We start from the raw sequence: 24,793 nt of genomic DNA on the forward strand, positions 1-24,793 counted from the left end.
CTCAGACGCTTAGACACTCTCCCCACGTTTGATTGGTTTTGCTTTACAACGCTCTGTGGTTAGTTAACAAAACACACGCCACTTTTTCAACCAATGAGAAGCAAAACCAACACCAATCGTGCCTCGCTCGCACGCGTTTTCCCGTGCTTGGCGCCGGTTGCCTGTATTTGCTTCGAGTTCTGATTGGTTCATTACGCTGTTACGTCTGTCGTGATTGGCCTTAGTTTTGGTGCCCCGACAATTAGCTGAAAATCGCTCTATTAAATAAACAACGTTAATGACATACCTCTTTCGAATAAACTTTCCATACGTTTTCAGGAGATAGTCCGTCATGTTTCGCCCAGTCAAATTCTGCAACTTGTCACCAGTGAATGAGTCCCACTGTGAGGGCCTGGGTCCGCCTGCATTCGCAGGACACTCAGCTGTTCCAGTTGATTGACAGTCGCATTGCGCTGCGCTTACAGGCTCTTGGGGAGGACCGCTGAACATTACTGGTTTCCTTTTACAAGAGCGTTCCAAACAAGCGGTCCCTACAGAGGAAGAACGGCATGTAAGTGATCACATCAAATCGCACGGGCTTATCGTACTACTGTGTGAAAAACACTAAGAAGAACCCAAATTGAGTAGTGTTGAGAAGGTGGAATTTACTCCAGAAAAACTGCAAGACCACGCTTAAATCCGATTTGGTAAAGAAACGTAAAAGTTTAAAATAGGTTCTAGGGAGACTGTTGGAGAAAACACGGCGTTAATTTGCACCATGACAGGACTTAACGCCGCCACCTTGCCATCATCATCATCATCATCATCACAATCGTCATCGTCGTCGTCATCGTCATGACAATCGTCATCGTCATCATCGTCATCATCATCATCATCATCATCAACATAATTGTCATTGTCATCATCTTATTAGTCATCATAATCATCATCACCATCATCATCACTATTGTCATTATCGTCGTCATCATCATCATCATCATCATCATCATCATCATCAACATAATTGTCATTGTCATCATCTTATTAGTAATCATAATCATCATCACCATCATCATCACTATTGTCATTATCGTCGTCATCATCATCATCATCATCACTATCCTCATCATCATCATCATCATCATCGTTATCATAATTGCCATCATGTTCATCAAAGGGAAATAATACTCTACGCAGCACTGAAAAAAGACATCATCTCTCGTAAAAAGAAAGACGATCATCTTACCAACTCCAGGGTACTGAACCAATATGTCCGTCATATCTTGAGTCATCACTGAGTTCGGATCATCGTAGGAAAATGGCAGGTAATGAACGCTAGGGTCAACGTCAAGAAACATATCTGTGTTGAGCTCCAGGGCGGGCATGACAATGGAAGGTCTGATCTTGGAAACTGCCATGGCAATACACACGAAAATAGCAGGCAATAGTATCTTTAAAAAGAAGAGAAGAGAAAATGTTAGCACAAAATTGAATTCAGTGCTGCCAAACAACTAGACTGCGAGCAGTCTCATTTGCTCGAAAATCAGCCGGGGAAGAACTCAAAAAAACTGAGCGCGCACGGAATTCGAAGCGAGAGTCGCGCGCGCGCGTGGCAAAACCGCAAGTGGCGCGGGCGCGAGAAGAATGTCCAGCGCGCGCGACACGCCACTCGAGCAACGTGCTCGGTCAGTTTTTTTCGTTCTTCCCCGCGGATTTTCGAATAAAAGAGAGACTGCTTGCAGTCTAACAAACAACCGAAGATCTGCAGAAACAGTCTGTTCGACAAAACTGGAGTTTTACTTAGGGTCCTTTCCATTAGCGACAACTGGCCGGCCGGAACTGTCAGTTTGTAAGTGGAGCGTGCGATTTTCAAGGTCTGGATCTACAACTCCTTCGAAATTGCATAATCAGAGAAATGTGAGTGCCACTATGAAGAAATTAAAAAAAAAACTGGTGTATAATCAATCCTTCAATTGGGGAATTCCGTCTGCGTCATGACCAGTCTGGCTGCCCAATTCTGACAAATGAAAAGTGTCCTTATGTAGAGGATTAACTTTACCTGGGAGAGGAAACCCTTCCGGTTTCGTCTTGCATGGTGGAATCGCTTCACCAGCAGCGCCAAGAACTGAGCTTTTATCAGTTTCAGACCTCCTAGTTTTCTGTCCTTGTCAAAACCTCCATCAGTGCTTTCAAAAACTGGCGGAATCTGTTCTGAGTCTTGATAAAAGCAAGAAAGACTGATGTAATAACTTGGTATAAATTCTTTTGCGCCCTTTAATATAAAATGATCAAAAGCGCATTACAGGATAAACATGAAAACAAAATGAATTTAAAAAAATCTACCCAACAATCCCGTTCGTTTAAAGCTAATTTAAAAAGGAAGTTTTAAGAGCCGATTTTAAAATCTTCAAGGGTTCCTGATTTGCGTATTGTAACCAGAATGGCATTCCATACTATAAATGATGGAGCCGCGAGCAAAACACCTATCACCGGATGACCGCAGCATTTTACGGTGTAAATCGAGGGAAAATTAGTAGAATAACATTAGTGAAACGTATCTGGTAGGTAGATTGTATCCTTACTGAAATCAGATCACTGTTATACTGAGGTGACCAGCCGAACAGCGTTTTATAAGTAAGTTTTATAGTTCAACCGAACGGAATAAAAGCTGAAAACAAATTAAAACCCGTTATACAAATCAAGACTTGATGCGCGTGTGTTTTTCTACACCTGGCGTTGGTTCAACTTTTTCCAGACCTTGGTAACAGTGACACCTTTTCCCGTTTGTTCCCGTTTGCAGAAAGCGCGGGAAAATTTTTTGCCTGTGGCACAGGCTAAATATTTTCCCGCGCTTTGTGCAAATTGCACTTTCTCGCTTGGCACCGGTTCCAAACTTTCGCGCGCTTAGCAACACATTTCCTCGCACTTGGTGTGCCACAAGAACGCTTTCACGCACTTGGGACTATATTTATGCCTCACTTAAAGTTCTGATTGTTTCAAAACGTTAGTAGGCCTCCAGAGATGAGGCAAATTCTTATCGACGACTATTTTCAATCGACAGCTTAACTGAATCGACAAGTATTAGTGTTCGGAATTACGTTTCCATACACGAAGAGTTTAGTTGTCGATAACCTGCACGTTTTGAGGGAACTTGGAAACTTGCTTATAATGCGCATGTGTACATCGTGCAGAAGATGGCGGCCGCTGCAGAAATAAACTTAAAGGGGAAGTATCGCGCAAATTTGCTGTCATTTCAAAACCCAAAATTTTTGTCTGTCAGCACAAACAAAGAAATAATTGTCAAGTTTGTTATAAATTATCACCCCGGTGCAACAAAACTGTCAATTAGTGCCTCTGGAGAGAGACAGAGTAGGCCGGTATGGATTGAAATTTGAAAAATGTTAGGCTTACGTTTCTCAAGTTCTCGCATTATAGTTTCCAAAATGCGCTAGAATCGATCACGAGTTGTTCCTTTCATGAATTGAGTTGATTTCTCTCCTCTCGTCATTCTAGAATTATTTGGCAGCTGATTGAAGGTCTTATTTCATGATTTTCTAACAAAAGATACCAAAAACCCTATGATACTTCCCCTTTAAGTAATCGATGACTTACTCACGGATGGGAGAGAGTGAGTTGTCGATAACAAAACTGACGTTAAAGTAGTCTTCCTTTTTAAAAAGAAACTACTTTGTTGTTGACGACTTTATCTTTCGCCATTTGTAGTCAATAACTTGATTCACACACGAGATGTTTTGTCATCAATAATTTTTTGTTATCGACAATTAAAAAGCACCTAGTTTAATGGCCTTAGCTCCCACGAGTCTCCTGTAGCTCAGTGGTAGAGCATCTGAACTAGTAATCCTGAAGGTCTTTGGTTCGACGTCTGATAGGAGCACTCGGAATTTCTTTTTCCGAGTTTGCCTGTGTCATTACTGAATAATACATCATTCTCAACTAAAACGTTATCCATAACAATTTGTCTCCATCCATAAAACAGCAATCAACGGCAAATTGACTGTTGAGTGCCTTACCCTCGTCAATTTCTTGGCTTGTGTTGGGTAAGAGTTGTTCTCTATCAGTAAAACTGCTATCACTTAATCTTGAATTACGAGAGGTGTGACTCAACTGGCTCCGAAAACTGGGGCGGCGTTTGGGCATCTCTGCCGCAAGCTTGTCTGGTGGAATCATGCAAAACAAAACAAAACAAAACAAACGGAAAAAACAAAAAGTGGGTATTAAAGACAGAGTTAAATGGTTAAACATAAAAATGAACAGAAAATGGATGAAAAATAGAGACATGGGACAAAATAAACAACATATGATCAGCTTTCTACTTGTCAAATGAAGTTGTTTCACGAGACGTTTGAGTGATAGAGAGAGAGGCGCACGTAGTTTATTTGTTTCCTCAGCTATACAATTTCAAAAGGCGAGAAACAAACGAGAAACTCGAACATAAAACAAAAGAGATACCTTCTTCTTCTGCATTTGCGTCTTCAGCAACTTTTAAGAAAACCTGCAGACCCAACAAAAACAATCAATCAATCGCCTGTGGGATCTCCAACTTAACACGAAGCTGAAAGCTTTAGAGAGGGTTGAAAAGTTGCGCTCTGTCATGTAGAGTATTCACGGTAGAGTCAATAAAATGTAACCCACAAGTTTTGTAGGATTAAATGTCGGTTTGACAACGTTTCTTGTATTTTTTTCTTCATTTGATGTAACTCTACGTAACGCAGCGGATTCTTAATATTATTTACATCCAGCGATTTAAGATGCGATTAAACACTGATTTGTATTACTCTTCTGTCATTTTGTTCAGGGGCGTGAGCAGAACGCATGCGCAGTGAGTATTAGTGGCAATAGGTCATTTCCGAGTTGCTTTGAACAAGTGAGGTTAAATGCAAAGTTTCTTTCATGAAAATTAGTTTTCATTCATATGCAAACAAAACTAATTTTCGTATGAAAAGCTTTGCACTGAGCCTCGCTCTTAAAATGAGGTTCGCAGCAACTCGGAAATGGCCTATTCATGCTTAAGAAAAATCCTTGAAGGCCAGAGAATCTGCCAGTGACATCGATCTTTGGCGTTCGACCATCGACCTTCTTTACAGATGTAACACTTCTCCACTAATACGAAAATTCACAAAGTCAAGAGTTAACCCCACCACAACTATACCTCTTCAAGAGTTGTGTCCGACACGCCGTAACTACCAATGTGCAGTTTATCTAAGTTTCTATCCAGCTCCTCAAACAGGTCCTGAAATTGACCTTCTCTGGCCACTTCCGCCGGAAGTACGTACGTCAACTCGGATCCAACGTTCTCCACCAACTGAGCCGAGGGGACGTAGGACTTGATGAAGCATGAAACCGCTGACTCACTGCAGTATACTTCGGTGTCTTGATAAGTGGGGTCTGAGGACGAGTTCATTGGCACAGAATTGAGGCTGCCTTGCTCTGAGGCATCAAGTGAGTCCAAACCAACACCTAAGAAATTCAACAGGAATTACCTGTTAACTTTAAGTTAACAGTGATCAGCATCAAATTTCTCCTTGTCATATCAATGCTTATTCAACCCCTGAGGTCATGAGAATTAAGGCTATGATCACCCAAGGTGAATTTTGTTGATATTTTAATAACGTCTCCCTGATACTTTTATAAGAAAAGTATGCGGACAAGATAGAAGAACTTGTTCTTTGATATTGGGGGTTAAAGGGTTAAAGCCTTCGAACATAACTTCTAATGCTTAACCCTTTAACATTTTTTATTCTATTTATCGTTCGCCGGCGAACGATAATTTTACTCGCTCCGTACAAGAGGAGAATAGCCTATGTTGGAAAACAAACAACGCCAGATACAACGTTTGATTAAAGAGGTTTCTGGCATTGGCAGGTCTAAAGGACTACCATTAACGTTCTCTGGCAATTTCTAGTAAACTTTGTACTCTCAAGGTACTTAAATGCAAGAAAAAATAGGTTAAAATGCGACATGTTCATATCTGCCTGTAAAACAAATCATTCATTGCATGCAACCCACATTCTCCCGATTGTAGTGAAATATCGTGCCATAGATGTGGAGGGCAATAAAAGGTTCCCAGCATAAATTCTCAAGCTACAGCCTTGCAACATAATGCATTTTTCCTAGTTTAAGGACCAAAAAATGTGGAATATTTGACCTTGTAACCCCACGGGGGGCCAACTATCAATGCAAACACAGAAAGAAATACAAAGGTCTCTCGCTGTTCTTAAAAACGATGTGTTGTTGTTGACAGTTTCTGTCGCTATAATGTTACATTTAATCAACCCAGAACAAGGCGAACTCAAAAACATGAAAATAAAAAGAAAGTTTAAAGGGTTAACTTAATTTTTTTACCTTCATCAAGAGAGCTTCCCACTGAAGCAGCGGGATCTGGAACCTTGGGTCCCAAATGGATATCCTTCAGGGTATGGGCAGTGCCGGGCCTCTCTTCTGGGGCCTTTTTAGTGAGGGTCACATAGTAGCCATTTCCATAATGTCCCTTGAGGAACAATGATGATCCACAGCATTGGAGCTTTCCTTGTGAAATAATGGCGATTCTGTCTCCCAGGATATCAGCCTCATCCATGTGATGGGTTGATAACAGAACTGTGCGGCCTGGAAAACGAGAAATACGTGTAATTATCCTCTGTTTTTTAAAAGAGGTATGACACAGGCGTTTTATCTTGCCTTTCTCGATCTTGCGAAGTTTTTTTCTATATGCTTCATTAAAAACCTTTTCATGTCCTTTGAATATTTTGACGGGTTTCCCTATAGCCGCGTACCCAGAAACATAGTTTTCCTTCCTGTTTTAACAATGATCTGACCTGACATGATAGCTGAGTGACCCAGTTCAGGGAGTTGGCGTGACAGTAATATCTACCCAACCAAAAACGCGACACGAGTTTGACGTGACAGTGACGTCACGTGGTAGCCTCCTAATTCCTAATACCGAAGCGAAATTGGGATTACTCTTTACTTAAGATGGTATACCAGCAGTGCAGCCGAGATGGTGTGACAGAAGCAATTAACCAAGGTTCTCAAAGATGGTGTGACAGTAGCGTGACCTAATTCCTCCTTACCTGGTTTGTAATGAAGAAGTAAGTCCCAGATTCCTCTCCTTGCGTATGGATCCACTCCAGCCGTGGGCTCATCCAGGATGACCACTTTAGAGCCCGCTACAAAGGCCAATGCCACAGAGAGCTTTCGTTTCATGCCCCCAGAGAGGTTCATGGCTAATTCGTGGCGCTTGTTCTCCAAACCAACGTCCTTCAGGAATCTAAGGGAAAGTTGCAAAAAGAAACTTAACTACAGGAAAGTTTCGCTACAAAATAACGCAATTGATTTACAGACTGGCCGGTCTGACAAATGGAAGGCGCCCTTAGACTCCAAGTTTTTGTCAACTTTTAATTGATGTTTAATTCTGACGGGATGTTAGGGATATAGATCTAAACTGCGAGGAGTTTTACCTCTGAACGGGATGTTAGGGATATAGATCTAAACTGCGAGGAGTTTTACCTCTGACTGTGTTAACAAAGATCCTTTAAGATGTAAATTATGATCATCTGGGTGAGTGTAGTCCTGAAAAGGACTGTTTGAGGTGACTTTGACTGACGTTTCGACAACCTGAGCGGAAGTCATCTTCAGAGTCAAGTGAATTGTCGAACGTCAGTAGGTGGTATATACGTCTCTGGTTGTTAACCTGATTGGTCAACGAAGTCGAGATGTTATGCATTGGTCGTTTGTCTGTAAGCCGTGATGTTATTGCCTGTGAAGACTGTAAAGAGTGATTGGTGCATTTGGATCCGTTAAGATCACATCCTTTAAGATCAAATTTGGATCCAGATAGCAATTACACAAGATAGCGTCCCCAAATTATGAACAAAAATAGTAAATGCATGTAATGTCCTTAACTCCACTTAAAAGCTAGGGCGATATAGCAGCTCTTGTAAAGTCTAACACGATTGGCTTGCAACCCTTCTACAAAACAACAGAACAATACCCCCAACCCTAGAAACAATAGCAGCTTCTACACAATTACAACAATTACAAGCTTACAAGGGCTGCTACACAACTGAAAAGCTAGAGCCCATCATTCATGGATAAGTTCAGAGGATTTTCCTTGAATGCGAGGGAATATCTTAGTAACTGGTTGAAAGTTTTGACAATTTTTTAAAAACATTTGAAAAAATTTTTTTAAATTAATTTAATAAAATTATTTAATAAAAACTAAACTAGTGAGCAGCACTCTGCGAACTGTAGTTGTATAACTTCTTTATTTCTCCTACGCGTTTCGTGTGACTAGCGCACACTTCGTCAGGGAGTTTAACAATACAACATGATGTGCCTGTATATATACCTAACTCATGCTTAGAGTTCACATATTTTCGTAAAAACACACCTACGGAATAGCACATAGGAAAGACAAACCCCGCGGTAATGCGTCTAGGAAACAGGCGGTAGATTTCGGCAAGACGTGACATACTTTGTGCGTGATATAATTTTGGGGCCCACAGTTTTAGCTAAAACTGAAGTTATACAACTACAGTTCGCAGAGTGCTGCTCACTAGTTTAGTTTTTATTAAAGTGCAAGGGTGCACCCGTAAAGCTCCAATGTCAACATGCAAATTCCCTTCACTGTTTCCGATACATGTCTTATAGTAATGGTTGGGAGAATTTGTTTCAGAGTCAAGACAACTGATCTTTGCTGATCATTTTCTTTCTTCTCACAGCCTGTCTGTTTGCTCAAGCAGTGATGATGTTAGGAAAAATTACATGTTCGTTTTGTTGGAGCCTAAACTATAAAGGGTTAAAATTGAACTTTTCCACTACTAAAACTTACTTCTCAATTTCTTCCGGTATCTCCGACTTGGCCAATCCCTTGAGCGATGCGTAAAACCACAAATGTTCCTCCACAGTCAGGCGGCCGAACAGCACATTGTATTGTGGGCAGATTCCGAGGCTCTTCCGAACCAAATCGATATCAGTTCGGATGTCGAATCCATTGATGATGGCGGTACCCGAGGTCGGGGGAAACAGGCCGGTCAAAACAGACATCGTAGTGGTCTTACCAGCACCATTGTGACCGAGAAATGAAGTTATTTGACCTTGATATAGGTTTAGATTAAGCCCATCAACCGCGAGTTTGTTACCGTCCCTGTAAATCTGAAAAAAGAACAATGGACTTATTGACGAAATCAATACCAATCACTTGGTTTAGTTTAAATTTGCGACAGCTCTTTGAAGCTCTGGAGAAAACACTGGGATAAGGAACTTAAATTTGGTTTCTCTGACACTTTGAGGTATTTACCTACACAAAAATGCACAGAAAAGTGCTAAAAACATCAAACCTAGCATACACATTGTTGTTATAACAGGGACGAATTTCGCCGAAAACATGGTTTTGACCGTTTTCTATATGCCTGATGGCTGTGTTAGGTTCGCAAGATATTGTGGTAAAATATAAAGCCACCATCTTTTTCCATAGGGTGGATTATAGGTTCGCTGGCATGTACGCACCTCCACGCATAACCATCCTGAACGCTTATTCATATATTCTTGTTTATTTTTGCCTTTTAACTTTCAATGATAGATGCAACCTAGCCTTACATCTTGTATACTTCAGTTTTATGACACCACGGGACACTTATTTTTTTAGCCTAACTATGATCAATATGACTATGTCATATATTTTCAGATTTACTGTAGCTCTGCCGTGGATTTTGGTCCCATGAAAATACTTTGTTCTAATTACTTCACAGAGGAAGCCCATTCCTTATAAACCCAGTGGCTTCCTTTGAGCTTCCTCGCCATTAGTGTTTAAATAATTATTTTTTTTTGTCTTTTTTTTTTTTTTTTTTTTGCATTTGTACAATTTATGGCAGAAATAATGAACTGAAACTGAAACTGAATTCAAGAGAGGGCACTGACTCTAAGACAGACGATCTGAGGAAATACAACCCTTCATTTTACCGCGCTTTTCTCCATTTACAGCACAGCAAATGTTGTCACTCACCATAGCCTGCGTACGTTTGTATGCAAGCTTTTTGGTGGGATTTTCTGCGTTTTGTTTTTCGCTGTTTGACTGCGCGGAAATTGGCCTGTCCCCTCCCCCACCCCCAACTCTGTTTTTTCGCTCTCGTCCCAATTCCCGCGCGGTCAAACAGAAAACACCGCACAAAACCCCATGGAAATACTTGCTACACAGTAATTTCAATACAGCTCCAAGACTCGATGCCACAGTCTTGCTATCTGAGGAGGGAGGGGTGGGAAGAATATCTTACCTTCACCAAGTTCCTGATTGAGCATCCTAAGGGGAGGTGGGATGGTTCTTTTTCCGTCACACAGCCTCTTTCAAAGTTCTGAAAGGCAACTTCATCCATACCATCACTCTGTAAACAGAAGGACAAGAAGAATCATCAGTAAGTCAACTTTCAGCTGCCCGCACACAGCCAAAATATATCTCGCTAAATTACAGTGTTTTTAAGGCATGTATAGAAAACACGAGCGACTTGGAGCAAGTCTAAACTTTCATTTGGCGCTTACTTGTCTAAATTGTCCACAACGGTTTTCGATTGTTTGAGCTTGAGCACTTTGGCGAGTGAAAATATTCCACCACCAAAATTCATACACGCTGCACTAATCCTGTGTGTTGTGCAATCTGGACATTAAGGAGTTTAGACTTCTTTTATTTTATTTGGAGAATTTTACAATTCTAAGCTGTGATGCAATATGCAATTGCCACGAAAGAAATTTACGACGACACTTTTAGTTGAAGTTCGGTTGTGTTTATTTTTTGTGGGATTTTTTAAACGGACTTTAACGGCTTTCAGAACCTTAGTTTAAAGTTCCCATAGCCTGTGACCAGGCTGCCAGGTGGGTTATAGAATGAAGAAAAAAATCGAGTGCGGACTGGGTCTGGGTCTCGCCCCCAGATCGCATTCGTCTCGCTTCGCTCTCCGATCTACGTTCTCTTCGCCCCATGCCTCCATTTTGGGAGCGTGTTCACAGGCTTAAGTTCCCATCATTGCCCAAACATTGGGAATCACTTACAAAGCCCCTGTAGGATGCTGATCCACCTCCTGACGCCATGTTGGACATTTGTTGAACATCAGGTGGATTAACCTCTACAGTCCTTCCGCTGGTCATTTCAAACCAGTAAGACTTTTGGAATGGGAAGTACCATGGGCGCGGAATACCATACTGACCTACAAAGTGTGAGCAGGATACGTGAATAAATTTAAAAAAAGCAAAAAGGTAAAATAGCCACACGTGTTCACGCGTAAACAGTACACGTCTAATGCATGGGTGTGTGTTTTACAGACGTTTATAAATATACCTTTTTTCCAAAACTGAACTCATCTCCCCACCCCCACTCCCCTCAAATCTCACAATCTCGAAGTGCTAGCCTCTATGGGCTCATCATGCATTCTCCCCCCCCCCCCCACCCCTTCCCCTGCATTTAAATGACAGAAACTAGCTCGTATCTTTTGAGGGCCTATTCTATTCTATTCTATTCTATTCTATTCTATTCTATTCTATTCTATTCTATTCTATTCTATTCTATTCTATTCTATTCTATTCTATTCTATTCTTTGGGACACAATTTAGACATTACTTAGATAAGAATAGTGTTCCAAGCCGGTCTTCGTAAGCGGCAACATAGGTAACTTGTGAACACCTTACATCACTTATATGAGTGCTACCTTGAAGCTACACTTGTATAAATGTCTCCATTACCATATGATGTAACACGTAAGCCCTGACGTCTGGATGTCTTCAAAAATGGCGGCCACGCAGAGTGACCTGGGTGCGATCCCATGAAAGCGAAACTTGGTAGGCCAGAATTCAAGAACAAAAATGACGTTTTGTAGTAAACATATCTTACCAGGTAGAACAGCTTCGATGTACCACGTAAGCACAGCATATATGACAGCGTCAATCATCATCATCCCAATCGCATAACCCAGACTGAAGCCATCACCGGCCACAGGACTGCTGTAGAAATTAGACCACTGGGCACCCACCCCCTGCTCTTCATACCGCGCCAGATAATTACAGCAGATACCAAATGATGTTGTGGACAACAAACTCTGAATAAAACAACAAACAAATTCATAGTCAATAGTCGTTTGAAAGCCGATGAGAATATGTTCGGGACTTGACATTAACCACTTTCCTGCAACTGTATAATACACAAAAGCAAATGTTTTCTTTTTTTTTTTACTCGGAAGTTATTAAATGCGTTTAATAAAGAAAATGCCGCCTCTTTCTTGCTATTCTCTTCGGCGAAGCCCCCTTCAAGACCGATCTAACCTGAGTATCAAGCCCTCCTCCCCCCCCCCCCCCCCCAAAAAAAGCCTTATTCTCAGGCTAAGACCGATCCGATCTCATTTCTTAAAGTCAACGGTATTTCTGCGCGGGAAAAGAAGTTCTTTGCAAGGGCTAACTGACATCCAAAAACGATTGGGGGAAACCACGCATTTTTTTTTTTAGAGATAATTAAGTTTCAATTCGAGAAAAAATGTCATACATTGATTTGTATTTAAACGCTTTTCTAGAATTATCATTGCTTAATTATTTCTGAAAAATGCGTGGTTATCCCCCAATTTTCTTTTTAGATGCCAATAGCCTTTGCTGAGATCTTCCTTTCCCACATGGTCATAAACCGCGCAAAATACCCTTTATTAAGAGGCACCATTCTTAAATCATACTTACTGCAACGGCTTTTTGTCCAGTGGTCATGAACTGCTCAAACCAACGGACCATCACATACGGCAGATACGTGACAAAGAAGATGATTCCACCACAAGCTGCAGCAAGATTTGCCCCGGCGAAAAACACAGAGATCAAGAAACACATCATAATGGTCGCAATCATGAACACAAACAAGAACAAGAAGATGACCGCCGGATTGCTGTGCCAGAGAATCTTTCCGCCTTTCAGGACACCGACAAGTATTAAGATGGTGATTGTCATAAGAGCTGAGCTGTTGATGAACCAAGCGACCCAGTGGACTCCATTACCAAGACCCATCACCTGTAGTAAACAACACAGAGAAAGTTTTACTTGAGTGTCACAAGACCAAAAACCAAGGTAATTACTCTGGCCAATCACAGCAAGCGTAAACAGTAATGAACCAATCAGAATTCAAAACAAATAATTGTAACCGATTCGAAGCGCGGGAAAATGCGTGAAACCAAGTAATGATTGGTTTTGGTTCTTTTTTCTCATTGGTTGAGAAAGTGGCGTGAGTTTTGCTAACCAATCAGAGAGCGTAGTAAAGAAAAACCGAAGCAAACGCGAATTACTTTCGACGTTCAATTGAAAACCGCTCCCCGGTTAGCTTAACGGTTAGCAGTTTATGTTGGGGTTGTTCATGCCTCAAAACACTCCTCACGGCCCGAAAACAAAGAACGTGACCGAGAATTTAAAGAATTTGATAACACGAAAGAAAACGTAACTCGTACCAGCCGAGTACAAAAAACGAGACCGAGAACAATAACTCGTGGCCCGAAGTCTAATCTCTCGGCCCATCGCGACCCCAAAAAGAAAAAAGAATTTGATAATGCTACTGAAACCTTAACTCGGTCCGTCTTACGGCCCGAGTAATAATGCCCCAGGTTAAAAGATTGTCTGATATTGAAGACGTGGACGAGAAACAAAGTCATAAACCGCGCAAAATAGCTCTGTATTAGGGGTCATAGTCCTTCATAAGAATTTTACTGTGAAACAGATCCTTATCTCACCTTCATTACTTCTTTTAGTCTGCGCTCCTTCTCATAAACCACACCTTTAATTATCATCGCCACGCTGAATATCCACGCTAGAGTCATCACCAATGGCATGGTGCCACCGATAAAACGCACAAACCTAAACACAAAATAACAATGATCGGCATCAAATTTCTCCTTGTAATATCAATGCTTATTCAACCCCTAAGGTCATGAGAATTAACGATATGATTATCCAAGGTAAATTTTTTTGTTATTTTAATAACTTCTCCCAAGTACTTTTATAAGAAACGTATGGGAACAAGATAGGAGATTTTGTTCTTTGATATTGGGGGATAAAGGGTTAACGCTGTTGTGTAGAGTAATGACAAGCAGTTAACAAACAGTCAAAGTGTATCACCAGCCAATGAGGTCACTGTACAATCGGTTTGCAAAGTGAAGAGCCTGCTCCATTTTTGTTGGCCAAGAAATCAAAATGCCCCTGGAAAAACCCTGAAAATCCCCCGAATATTGTTTTTTTTATTTACTTATTTTTTTTATTTAGCCTTGTCCAATATGGACAGGGATACCGCAAAAGCTAAGGCCAATTACTGCGGACCCGGGATATACGAAATATACGCACAAAGACCAGACCACAACGCCGGGAACTATGTGCCCTACTCTTTGCGAACAGTGAGGGGATTCTTTAACGTCCCACAGAGTTATTTACAAACTAGGTCTGTGAGACGGGGCCTACGGTTTATCCTCCTTATCCGAGAAGACTAGAAAGTCTAACCATTTGCAGATGTCATTACAAAGGCAGCACTTTCTCCTCAGTTATTTAAAGACCCTGAGTGTTGGTCCGGCCGGTGTTTGAACCCGCGACCTCCCGCACGGTAGTCCGGCACTCTGACAACTGAGCTAACCAGTCGGCAGTTGAAGTGACTGCTTCAGGCTTGGCTTAATTTTTAACTTTGCCTAAACTCCATGAGCCCCATAATAACAATATCAAGGAAAGGCAAAACTTACTTGTCTTGAATGTAACATGGATAGGGAAACTCCTGTAAATACACTCCCGGCTCAACAACTGTTTCATTCAGCATCAGAGTCATCAAGGCACGGTCAATAAGATCTTGCAGGTACAGAAAACCAAAATTAAAATATCCTTTCCTACTAAATCCGTCCAATGGACCTGGTCGCCAATACCTGTAAGAAAACAAGGGAAAACTGTTCAGATCATTGTAAACAGCCATTGCTAATTAGGGACTTTACAAAACCACAATGGTAAGGAAAACGAAAAGGTTCCTTAGAAATACATATCCACCTAATCTAATCTACTCTCTAATTATTCTGGACAACTTGTTCATCTTGGATAATGTGACCAAACTATCCAAGAATGTAATTAATAGCAACGACTTTCAAGTTCAAAAAGAGGAAGAACGATTTAATCTTGTGTGCTGACTCGCTGTTTGTGTTCTCTTCTCTCTCCCTATTGTATAAATATGTTAAGGCACGCCAATTTGTTCAGCTACATTTTTCCACAAATTATCAATAACTCATTCACTCATTAAAGAGTGTTACGGCTTACCCTAACAACCGCCATATCTATCGGTCTGTCAGTCTACTGAGCGAAATTTAAACAGTTATTACCGATTATTTGGTCAACAATGAAAGCCGAGTACAGTAAAAACCCACATATAAGAACCTAGAATTTTCGAGGTCAGGCTGAACAGGTTCTTATATTTTAGGGTAGTTTTTCACAATTCAGGCTGATTAGGTTCTTAATAGGTTCTTATTTTTCAGAGGTTGTCGTAGTGTAACCATTGGCAGAAATCTTCTATAAATCGACTATATTGAACTGTAGCTTTATAGAAAACATATTTCTAGTGAAACTCCAAACAAATGTAAATCAAAGAAAACATATATATATATACACAATAACTTTTTGTCACACAATTAAAATCCAGAATTTTGACCATCAAAACTGGAGGGATTGTTTTTGTATAAGAACCTATTTTTCTTTGCCAGGCTGAACAGGTTCTTATATTTTTGGGTATTTAAATACTAAATTTCAGCCTGTAGGTTCTTATATCACTAGGTTCTTATATGCAGGTTTTTACTGTACAACTGAATTGAGTCACGAATGTTTGGTTTCTCAACAGAGTTAATAACACCACCATAAAAAGATTCCAGTGTTGACGTTTTAAGCGTTAGCCCTTCTTCAGAGCGAATCAAAGAATTGTGGGTTGTATGTGTTTACATTCATTTGCTCTGAAGATAAATCAAACATTCGTTTCACGCCCCACCGAGTCACCACAAGTTCAATATTGCCACAGACAACTTCCTTGCCCGACTTAATTCCCTTTCACAGCACTTTATATAACTGAACTACAACATCTGACTTGATTGCTTACCAGTGGCGTATTTTATTTGTACCCGGGGTAAAATCGACATCTTGTCGAATTTTGTATTTCACAAACTGAGGTATGTTGTTTGAGTCCCCAACTGCATCAAACACCAAGCCTAATCAGAAAGAAAAAATAATAAAATTTAATACAAAAACAACAAGAGCGTACGCCATTGCAGCGATGGTGCAGTGGTTAGGGCACTTGCCTCCCACCAATGTGGCCTGGGTCTGATTCCTGGACTATGCGTCATATGTGGGTTAACTTTGTTGTTGGTTCTTGTCCTTGCTCCGAGAGCTTTTTCTTCAGGTACTCCAATTTGCTCCTCTCCACAAAAACCAACATTTCCAAATTCAAATTCGATCTGGATTATTGTCAAGCACTTTATCATGAGCCCCTGGCTCAGGAGATTGTGCCAGCACTTGTAATGCCTTGAAGGATTTACCATAGCCGAAAAAAGCACGAGTTGGCAGCCCCTCCCTCCCCACCACTCACACACATGAAGAAGAATCATGGGATTTTCCAAGGTCACGTGTCAGAGCTTGAGGAGATGTTACTCATGCTCGGTCATGTTGAAGTTTGGAGTCCCGAATGTACTGTAACCGCCTTGTTTATGATTCTTCAAATCTTGAATCTTTATTGAATATACAAGTATAAATATATACCGTCCTATATTTACATCTTTAAATGATTAAACCGTTGTGTTACGGATGCAGTAGTCTTGGCACTCTACAGACTACACCCCTATCCCCCACCCACCCCTGCCCCATTAAAACTGCTCTAACATGCACTTACTAGCAATAGCGGGTAACTCGGATGTGTTGATAGCACGTTCAACGAGTGATTCTTCATCTTGGTATCCCACAAAATACTCATGGTCTATACATTTGAAAACCGTGACAATCGTCCCAAACACGCCATCCAGAACTTCGAGTACGCTGCTAACATTCAAGGATGAAGGCCATAAGGTGATATTGCGGGTGGATGACGACGAGTTCGGCAAAAATTGCTGAATAGTGTGATTAAAGGCATTGATGATCGCATCATCTGTTCTTGGTTTCTTTGGGTCTAAAAATGAGACTAAGTTGCAAATCCCCTGAAACAAATGATAAAACAGATGTACAGTGTTAGAACATGAACAGTGCAGGTAGGGTGTCACGTTATCTTAGGAAAGTACCACCTTTTGATACTGCGCATACGTTCTGCGCATACAAAGATGGTCAATAACAATGACAATATACTTACATGTATTTATTTTCTCCCCTAGAGGGACTTTTTAGGGATAATGGAATTAACCGGACAGAAACAAATATTCCAAAATTGAACATAACATGGTTAAAAATCCCAACTGGCAGGAGGCAGACCAGCTGGCTATTTACAAGCATGGCTGAGGAGTTAACTTGGGGCTACTGAGAAACAACTCCAGATAGCGGCCAGGGCCGGGTTGTTCGAAAGCCGATTAACGCTAATCCACGATCAAAAGTTACAGTCAACCCAGGTCACGCGTGAACGATATTTTTGAAATTTGAACGGAATTTTAAAATTTACATGTCAGTTTTGAAAATCGCCAACGAGATTTCAGAGTTCCCGTATAAATTTCCCTAGCTTATTGACGGTATAAAGCTATGAATTTTTCTTTACATTGCAAAATTGAATATTTCAAGAATAACAATTGTTTCCCAAGAATTTTGAATCTCTTTTTTCAGTTAATGCGTCTTTTTCGGAACGATTTCCAGAGAAATGTCCAACATTCCATTCACACGTCAGACATTACAAAGAGAAATTCGAATGTTCATTTCACTCTTGGAAATACTATTCACGCGTGACCTGAGTTGACTGTAACTGAGGTAGTCAACTCACTCGTTAAACCTGTTTTTAAGGGCTAATTTTAGATAATGCTAAAGAAAAGTCTAAATCAAAACTGAGTCAAAACTTTTTTCTAAAGAATCTTTAATGATTACTAATTAGACTTGAATCAAAGTTCACGCTAACCCTTGTGTCTATCTCAGAAAATTCACATTCACATCAGGCGACATTCATAACTCATAACTTCATTAACTGTAAACTATGCCACAAGCAGTCTGGCAAGGTCTTCTACACAGTGTTGTAAATTATCCCTGAAAAACCCCGAGGGGAGTTGATATAATAATATATTTGATTTTTAAAAGGCAGATTTTAGCAAAGCATATGTCTTGTTCAATGTACATGTATACTTACACCAGGCATTGGTCTTTTCAGTTGGTTAGTGTAGTTCATAACATTCTCGTGGATCATGTCGGTGTTGTTCACCCACCACTGAGCGAAGTTTATCAACCGACTTATGTCAGACAGCTCATCTTTTAGCTGAAAAGAAAACAATGAAGAGAAGATAGCTCAGCTCTGGATTTATTGTGTGACAAACTCAACCGCATTATTCAAGTTGCATTTCCTTAACCTTTTAACCCTAACAGTGATCAGCATCAAATTTCTCCTTGTAATATCAATGTTTATTCAACCTCTGAGGTCATGAGAATAAGGATATGATCACCCAACGTGAATTTTTTGATATTTCAATAACTTCTCCCCAGTGTTTTTACAAGAAAACTATGGGGCAAAATTGGAGAATTTGTTCTTTGATATAAGGGGTTAAAGGGTCAATGTACAATGTAACCTCTCATTTAGTCCACTAACAGGTCCATAAGATAATCAAACCTTTACTTAATCCTAAAATGTGACCTCTAAGATAAAAGCTACTGAGCAGTACTTTCCTGTGGTGCTGTTTATTATGCTGTATAAGGTGGTTCTAACTTTTGAGTCTGTGGATGAAATCCTAAAGTGTGACCATTCAAATGACAGCTACTGAGCAGTACTTTCCTGTGAAGAGAAGATAGCTCAGCTCTGGATTTATTGTGTGACAAACTCAACCACATTATTCAAGTTGCATTTCCTTAACCTTTTAACCCTAACAGTGATCAGCATCAAATTTCTCCTTGTAATATCAATGTTTATTCAACCGCTGAGGTCATGAGAATAAGGATATGATCACCCAACGTGAATTTTTTGATATTTCAATAACTTCTCCCCAGTATTTTTACAAGAAAACTATGGGGCAAAATTGGAGAATTTGTTCTTTGATATAAGGGGTTTAAGGGTCAATGTACAATGTAACCTCTCATTTAGTCCACTAACAGGTCCATAAGATAATCAAACCTTTACTTAATCCTAAAATGTGACCTCTAAGGTAAAAGCTACTGAGCAGTACTTTCCTGTGGTGCTGTTTATTATGCTGTACAAGGTGGTTCTAACTTTTGAGTCTGTGGATGAAATCCTAAAGTGTGACCATTCAAATGACAGCTACTGAGCAGTACTTTCCTGTGGTGCTGTTTATTACGCTGTACAAGGTGGTTTTAACTTTGAGTCTGTGGATGTAATCCTAAAGTGTGACCATTCAGATGAAAGCTACTCAGCAGTACTATCTCGTAACAATGTTTTTAAATAGTTCTCACCTGTCCGATGATATTTCGTGTAACATTGTTGTCTGGGGTGTAGAGTATCTCCCCTTTCAGGAACAGTGATGCTAGTTGAACAAATCCTCTATCATACGCTCCCCTGCCTGCATTCCCAGTCACACCTCCCATAGCACGAATAAACTCTCCCACAAAACAGTTGCACTGTGAAACGTCTGCGAACAAATTAAAAGACATGTTAATTATTTTATGCTGAGAAAGATGTATTATTCTAGAAAGTGACACAGGCATACTCGGAAAAAAGAAATCCGAGTGGTCCTATCAGGAGTCGAACCTAAGACCTTCCAATTGTTGATGTTAATTAAATGTTAATTTATGCTGTAAGCAAAAGTCTACTTCGTCAAGACATCAATTCTTTATTAAGATGTATTATTTACAATTGACATTTTAAGCAGTTTAAAGGACATTGTAAACATGTGAATCTAAGATTGTTATAAGTGCTAGGGTGGTACCTAAAAACAGGCTCTAAAATGAAACAAATGATGGATCCAGGAATTAACTCATTAGTGTATGTTAGGGCTTGATTACATGGTGAATTTCAGACTCGGCCGAAATTTCAGCCAGCCTAGGGCGGCTGAGACTTCAGCCCAGCTCTGTTAATAAATCCTCTTAGAAAAGAGTTTGTAATCAAACATGTTGAAAGTTCCACCCCAGGTCAAAACTCAGCCCGTGCTGAAATTGTGATCACATTTCAGCCCGGTCTAAAACGTGAACTTGGGTATGCAAAATCAATGTAATTTCACTGAAAATGTTTCATCTTGATCTTATTTTACCCCATATAATTTCAGTTGTGCCCGGGCTGAAATTCATCATATAATCGCATTGAAATCTCACCCCCTCCCACCCCCACAACACAGGCTAAAATTTCAGCCCAGGTTGAAACTCCCGATGTAATCAGGTCCTTAAAGTGCTAATTAAAGTGAACCTATGAAATTCCAACTGAGAATTATCCCTCAGATGGAAATGGGATACCACACGAGGCAAAGCAGAAATCTTTGATATGGGCAGAAACCTTACCAGCCTTGTAGTAGCAGAAACGTATATTCTTTCCCTTTATTGTGTCATCAAAACAACAACCCATCTGCTCACACTGATCCACTGATATTCCAGGCCAACCACAATCAGTGCGATCATGAGGGTCAATAATTGAACAAGTGTCTGTAGTGGAACAAGGGAAAAAGCAAAACTTAAAGGGGAAGTATCACGCAACTTTGCTGATATTTCAAAACCCAAAAATGTTTGTCTGTCAGCAGAAACAAAGAAATAATTGTCAACTTTGTTATAAATAATTTATCACCCCAGTGCAATAACACTGTCGATTAGTGCCTCTGGTCAGAGACAGAGTAGGCCGGTATGGATTGAAACTTGAAAAATGTTAGGCTTATGTTTTTCAAGTTCTCGCATTGTTGTTTCCAAAATGCGCTAGAACAGATCACAAGTTGTTCCTTTCTAGAATTGAGTTGATTTCTTTTTTCTCGTCATTCTAGAATCATTTGGCAGCTGATTGAAGGCCTTATTTCATCATTTTTAAGGTTATCCAGGACCTTCAGAGGTGTCTCGCATTTAAGCGATGTAGTGCGTCCAGTTTAAACTGTAGATACCTAAACCCTATATCAAATTAAAGCTTATAGAGCTGACTATCAAACCATACCAAGAATTTTGAAATAAAATAAATTGTCGAATTTTTCATGACCTCTAATTGCAAGTGTCCGCATCACCTTTTTAAAGCTACAAGTCAAAGTGAATTTTGGTTTTTGCTAATTTAATTTGCTCCTCAGTTTCCGGACCCAAAGCACTGCGTTATACCATATTCAATCGCAGTGAAAAGTTATAGAGCATTTTCGAAATAGGATGAAAAAAATGTGTAGTAATCGTATAAAAGTCGCTCTCGGAGAAAAAATATTTCGAAAGAAAAAATTCGCAGACACGTTTTTGTTGTTTATATGTTAAACTAGCTACTGTCCAAATTTGAAGGCAAACGAACAAATTCCTTTTGAGTTTTAGCTCTTTGAGGTGGCTCCTATAAGTGAAAAAAATTTATTCGAGGAAACAGCGCTAAAAATTCGGCAATTCATTTAATTTCAAAATTCTTGGTTTAGTTGGATAGCCAGCTCTATAAGCTTTAATTTGATATAAGGGTTCAGGTATCTACAGTTTAAACCGGACGCACTACATCGCTTGGACGCGAGACACCTCTGAAGGTACCGGGTAACCTTAACAAAAGATACCAAAAACCCCATGATACTTCCCCTTTAATGTCCTATTTATTCAATCAAGCCCTCAGTACCAATTTGGTAATTTAGCCATTCAAGCCCTTATATCCGAACATGTACATTCTCTTCACTGCACTTCACACACGGGCCAATGTGAATTTTCTCGATACTTTAATAACTTCTCCACAGCACTTTTATAATAAAAGTATGAGAACAAGATACAGTACTGTAGGAGAATGTGTTCTTTGATATTAGGGGATAAAGGGTTAAGGAGATGCATACTGTACCAGCCGATGTGGGCATCCATTAATAAAGGTGCGGTTATCCTAAGCCTTTCATTTACCTTGCCGATTAGTAGTATTGTAAACGCGTTCAGAGCAAGGTTTTGGTTCCTCATCTGAACTGTTAGCACGATTAGCAAATAATCTCTGCAGTCGTGTCATGTCATAAGATAACCAATTGGGGGCAGCATCTTCAAAGGTGGAAATGTTGGAGAGTCCACAAGCAGCAGCCAACAGACCCAAGCCTCCACGAGTAGCAGAAACACTGCTATTGTTGCTGTCGCCACCATCACTGGATGGTCCTCCACAGAGGGTTTCTCGGAAACTGAGATTGCGCCGGCCTATATCTTCCATGAAATCGAAATAGTCTCTGGAGACTTGAGAGAGGGATTCCAATGCTTGCAGCTAAGATATGATTCCAAAATAAATAATTTATCATACAGATTATACGCTTGATTAAATCCCTGGGGAGAGGGGTCGGGGTGTTTCCAAATGGCACAATATTTATTTTGAATCAATACAGATATTTTCCCCCAGTGATTCTTCAAATTAAATTTAACTAAAAGACCCTGGCCGAAAGAGCTGTGTATTCTAAACATTGGTAGTCCTTTATCATGATTTCCAAGATCAATAAGTTCATTTTTGACCTTTATGATATGGAAAAAAGTGCTTTTAAAGTTAACGAAAAGTCTTTATCAGTGAGTTTATTACAATTAATATTTTTTCACGAAGTAAGGAAAAGCTGACTGAATTGACATTAACGACATATGTAAATAACTGTCATTAAATGAAAAACACATTGAATAAATCACATGTTACAAATTGTAATGTTATGCATCATGCAATCACTTAACCATCACCTGATTTGCCAACAAGAATCATTTATTTCCATGTGCTTAATGTTGAAACTGTGTGCTCATTTCGTAAGTTTTGTCTCATGCGCCTTTGCCAATTAAGAGCTTATTTTTACTCAGCATGTGCCTTCATTTCTTATAGACCTTATAGGATCCTAACGCAAGGTCTACGAGATTACTTCTCACATCACGTTACCGACACGTCAGTCACCAAAAACCACTCAAACAAGGTCACTTCGTACTCTTACATGTATTTTGATGATCCCACTTGACAGACAACTTATAGTCTCTTACTAGGTTCATATGATTAACTAAAAATATTGTGAACCAAGACAATCAACTCAAATGATAACTTACATCCTCCGTTAGATTTCCCCAATCATACGTCAAGTCTAACAGGGTCCTTGTGAAATTGTCATTACTCTGAAAAACAACAAATTGTGAGTTGAGTGATGTTCTAAATAATAATAATAATAATAATTAATAATAATAATAATAATTATAATAATAATAATAATAATAATAATAATAATAATTTATTTCTGGCACATTACATTAAAATCTCAATGCTCTTACAGTTTACAACAATTTAAGAAATACAAGAAATACCAAGAAATAAGAAATACCAACTCAATCTATTGCATTGCACTGTTCGCATGTCTATTGTGTTAAAATTCAATCAAAACTTTTATTCTAATACAACATTTCTAATTTCTAATACAATATGCCTTATGCCTGATAAATCCAAGACAAGATCAAAATAAAGAATGGGAGGGGGTAGTTGAGGGGAATTATAATAAAAAGGTACATAAATCAATTAAGTATAAATTATTATTGATGGGGTGCAAATAAGGCCAAGTTGTATGTTAGACCCCAAGAAAGTCCCATGAAGCTAAAACTGCACTAAAAAAAAAAACCCAGATGGCGAAGGACATAACCCCAAAAATTCCATTGATTTCATTTTTCATATAAAATTCCTTAAAAAGTCCCACCCCCCCCCCCCCCCCCTCACAAAAAAAAAAAAGTCCAGGCATTTTCAGGGGGCAGGCGAGTGCTGGAATCTCAGTTAATCATAGCCACCATGTTGGATTTGCAAAATCTTAGGAGCTGTGAAAGGGGACGAGGAGGCAAGAAAGTATTTTTCTTCTCCCCTTCCCTCCCCTCCCCTCCTTTTCTTTTGAGCCTTACAACCACCCACCTAACCCCCACCCTCCCCATTTGCACTTCGTTATCTCCACATTCTTCCCCTGCTTTTCAAATCCAAGATGACTGCTATAGCATTTGCTAACCCAAAAAAATACCCCTGTATTGCAGGCTAATCAGAGGGATAAATGCTGCATTCTGCATTGTTGTGTTACAGTACCTGATATTCATTGACGTCTGGCCATTTCAGTTGATTTCGAAACTCATTTCCTATCTGGCCAAGCACAGTGTTGTTGAGATTACACAATGCCATTGATACCTCAGCCTTCCATAAAACAAAAAGAACATAATCATACAAGTGTAACTTTAAGGAGTTACAGTAAATCAATTTATTTTGAAAATATTGTCACAATAAGTTCATAAAACACAAGATAATTTGTCATGACAATTCCTAACAATTTATAAAAGTAAATAAGCTCTTAAGCTCTTTACACCCAACATTGATGTTGTTACAGCAATCACTAGTCAGATGTATCAACTTTTCACTTGAAAATACTGTTAATACCAGTACAGTGTAGAGGGTCAGCTAGACTTCCACTGTCTGCAAATCCACAGTTAAATCAAAGCTTGTTTAACTAGGGCCAAGCATCCACATATATTGAAAACTAATCTTTTTTCTCCAGTTTGGCTCTCT

At 39.7% G+C, this 24,793-nt stretch overlaps 1 protein-coding gene across 6 annotated transcripts in view; it reads right to left on the reverse strand.

The window, feature by feature from the left end:
- Positions 1-24,793, reverse strand: part of LOC146462622 (phospholipid-transporting ATPase ABCA1-like) — a 49,901-nt gene that overhangs the window by 14,604 nt on the left and 10,504 nt on the right. For 4 of the 6 annotated variants that reach the window (XM_085085415.1, XM_085085414.1, XM_085085417.1 and 1 more), the window contains exons 9-31: positions 24,320-24,424; positions 23,314-23,379; positions 22,165-22,507; positions 20,626-20,766; positions 19,588-19,763; positions 18,320-18,445; positions 16,898-17,198; positions 16,112-16,220; positions 14,727-14,903; positions 13,734-13,857; positions 12,703-13,023; positions 11,873-12,077; positions 11,038-11,192; positions 10,269-10,376; positions 8,828-9,150; positions 7,068-7,264; positions 6,343-6,603; positions 5,150-5,457; positions 4,450-4,492; positions 4,011-4,154; positions 2,039-2,196; positions 1,226-1,430; positions 287-530 (exon numbers count right to left, since the gene is read on the reverse strand). In XM_085085415.1, the coding sequence (XP_084941541.1) occupies positions 287-530; positions 1,226-1,430; positions 2,039-2,196; positions 4,011-4,154; positions 4,450-4,492; positions 5,150-5,457; positions 6,343-6,603; positions 7,068-7,264; positions 8,828-9,150; positions 10,269-10,376; positions 11,038-11,192; positions 11,873-12,077; positions 12,703-13,023; positions 13,734-13,857; positions 14,727-14,903; positions 16,112-16,220; positions 16,898-17,198; positions 18,320-18,445; positions 19,588-19,763; positions 20,626-20,766; positions 22,165-22,507; positions 23,314-23,379; positions 24,320-24,424 (4,340 nt within the window). The remainder of the gene's footprint in view (positions 1-286; positions 531-1,225; positions 1,431-2,038; positions 2,197-4,010; positions 4,155-4,449; positions 4,493-5,149; positions 5,458-6,342; positions 6,604-7,067; positions 7,265-8,827; positions 9,151-10,268; positions 10,377-11,037; positions 11,193-11,872; positions 12,078-12,702; positions 13,024-13,733; positions 13,858-14,726; positions 14,904-16,111; positions 16,221-16,897; positions 17,199-18,319; positions 18,446-19,587; positions 19,764-20,625; positions 20,767-22,164; positions 22,508-23,313; positions 23,380-24,319; positions 24,425-24,793) is intronic. The other 2 variants (XM_085085418.1, XM_085085419.1) reach the window with 2 other exon arrangements.

Source organism: Pavona decussata, unplaced genomic scaffold (genome assembly GCF_977016875.1).
Source record: "Pavona decussata unplaced genomic scaffold, jaPavDecu1.1 SCAFFOLD_186, whole genome shotgun sequence".
NCBI classification, from domain to species: Eukaryota; Metazoa; Cnidaria; class Anthozoa; order Scleractinia; family Agariciidae; genus Pavona; species Pavona decussata.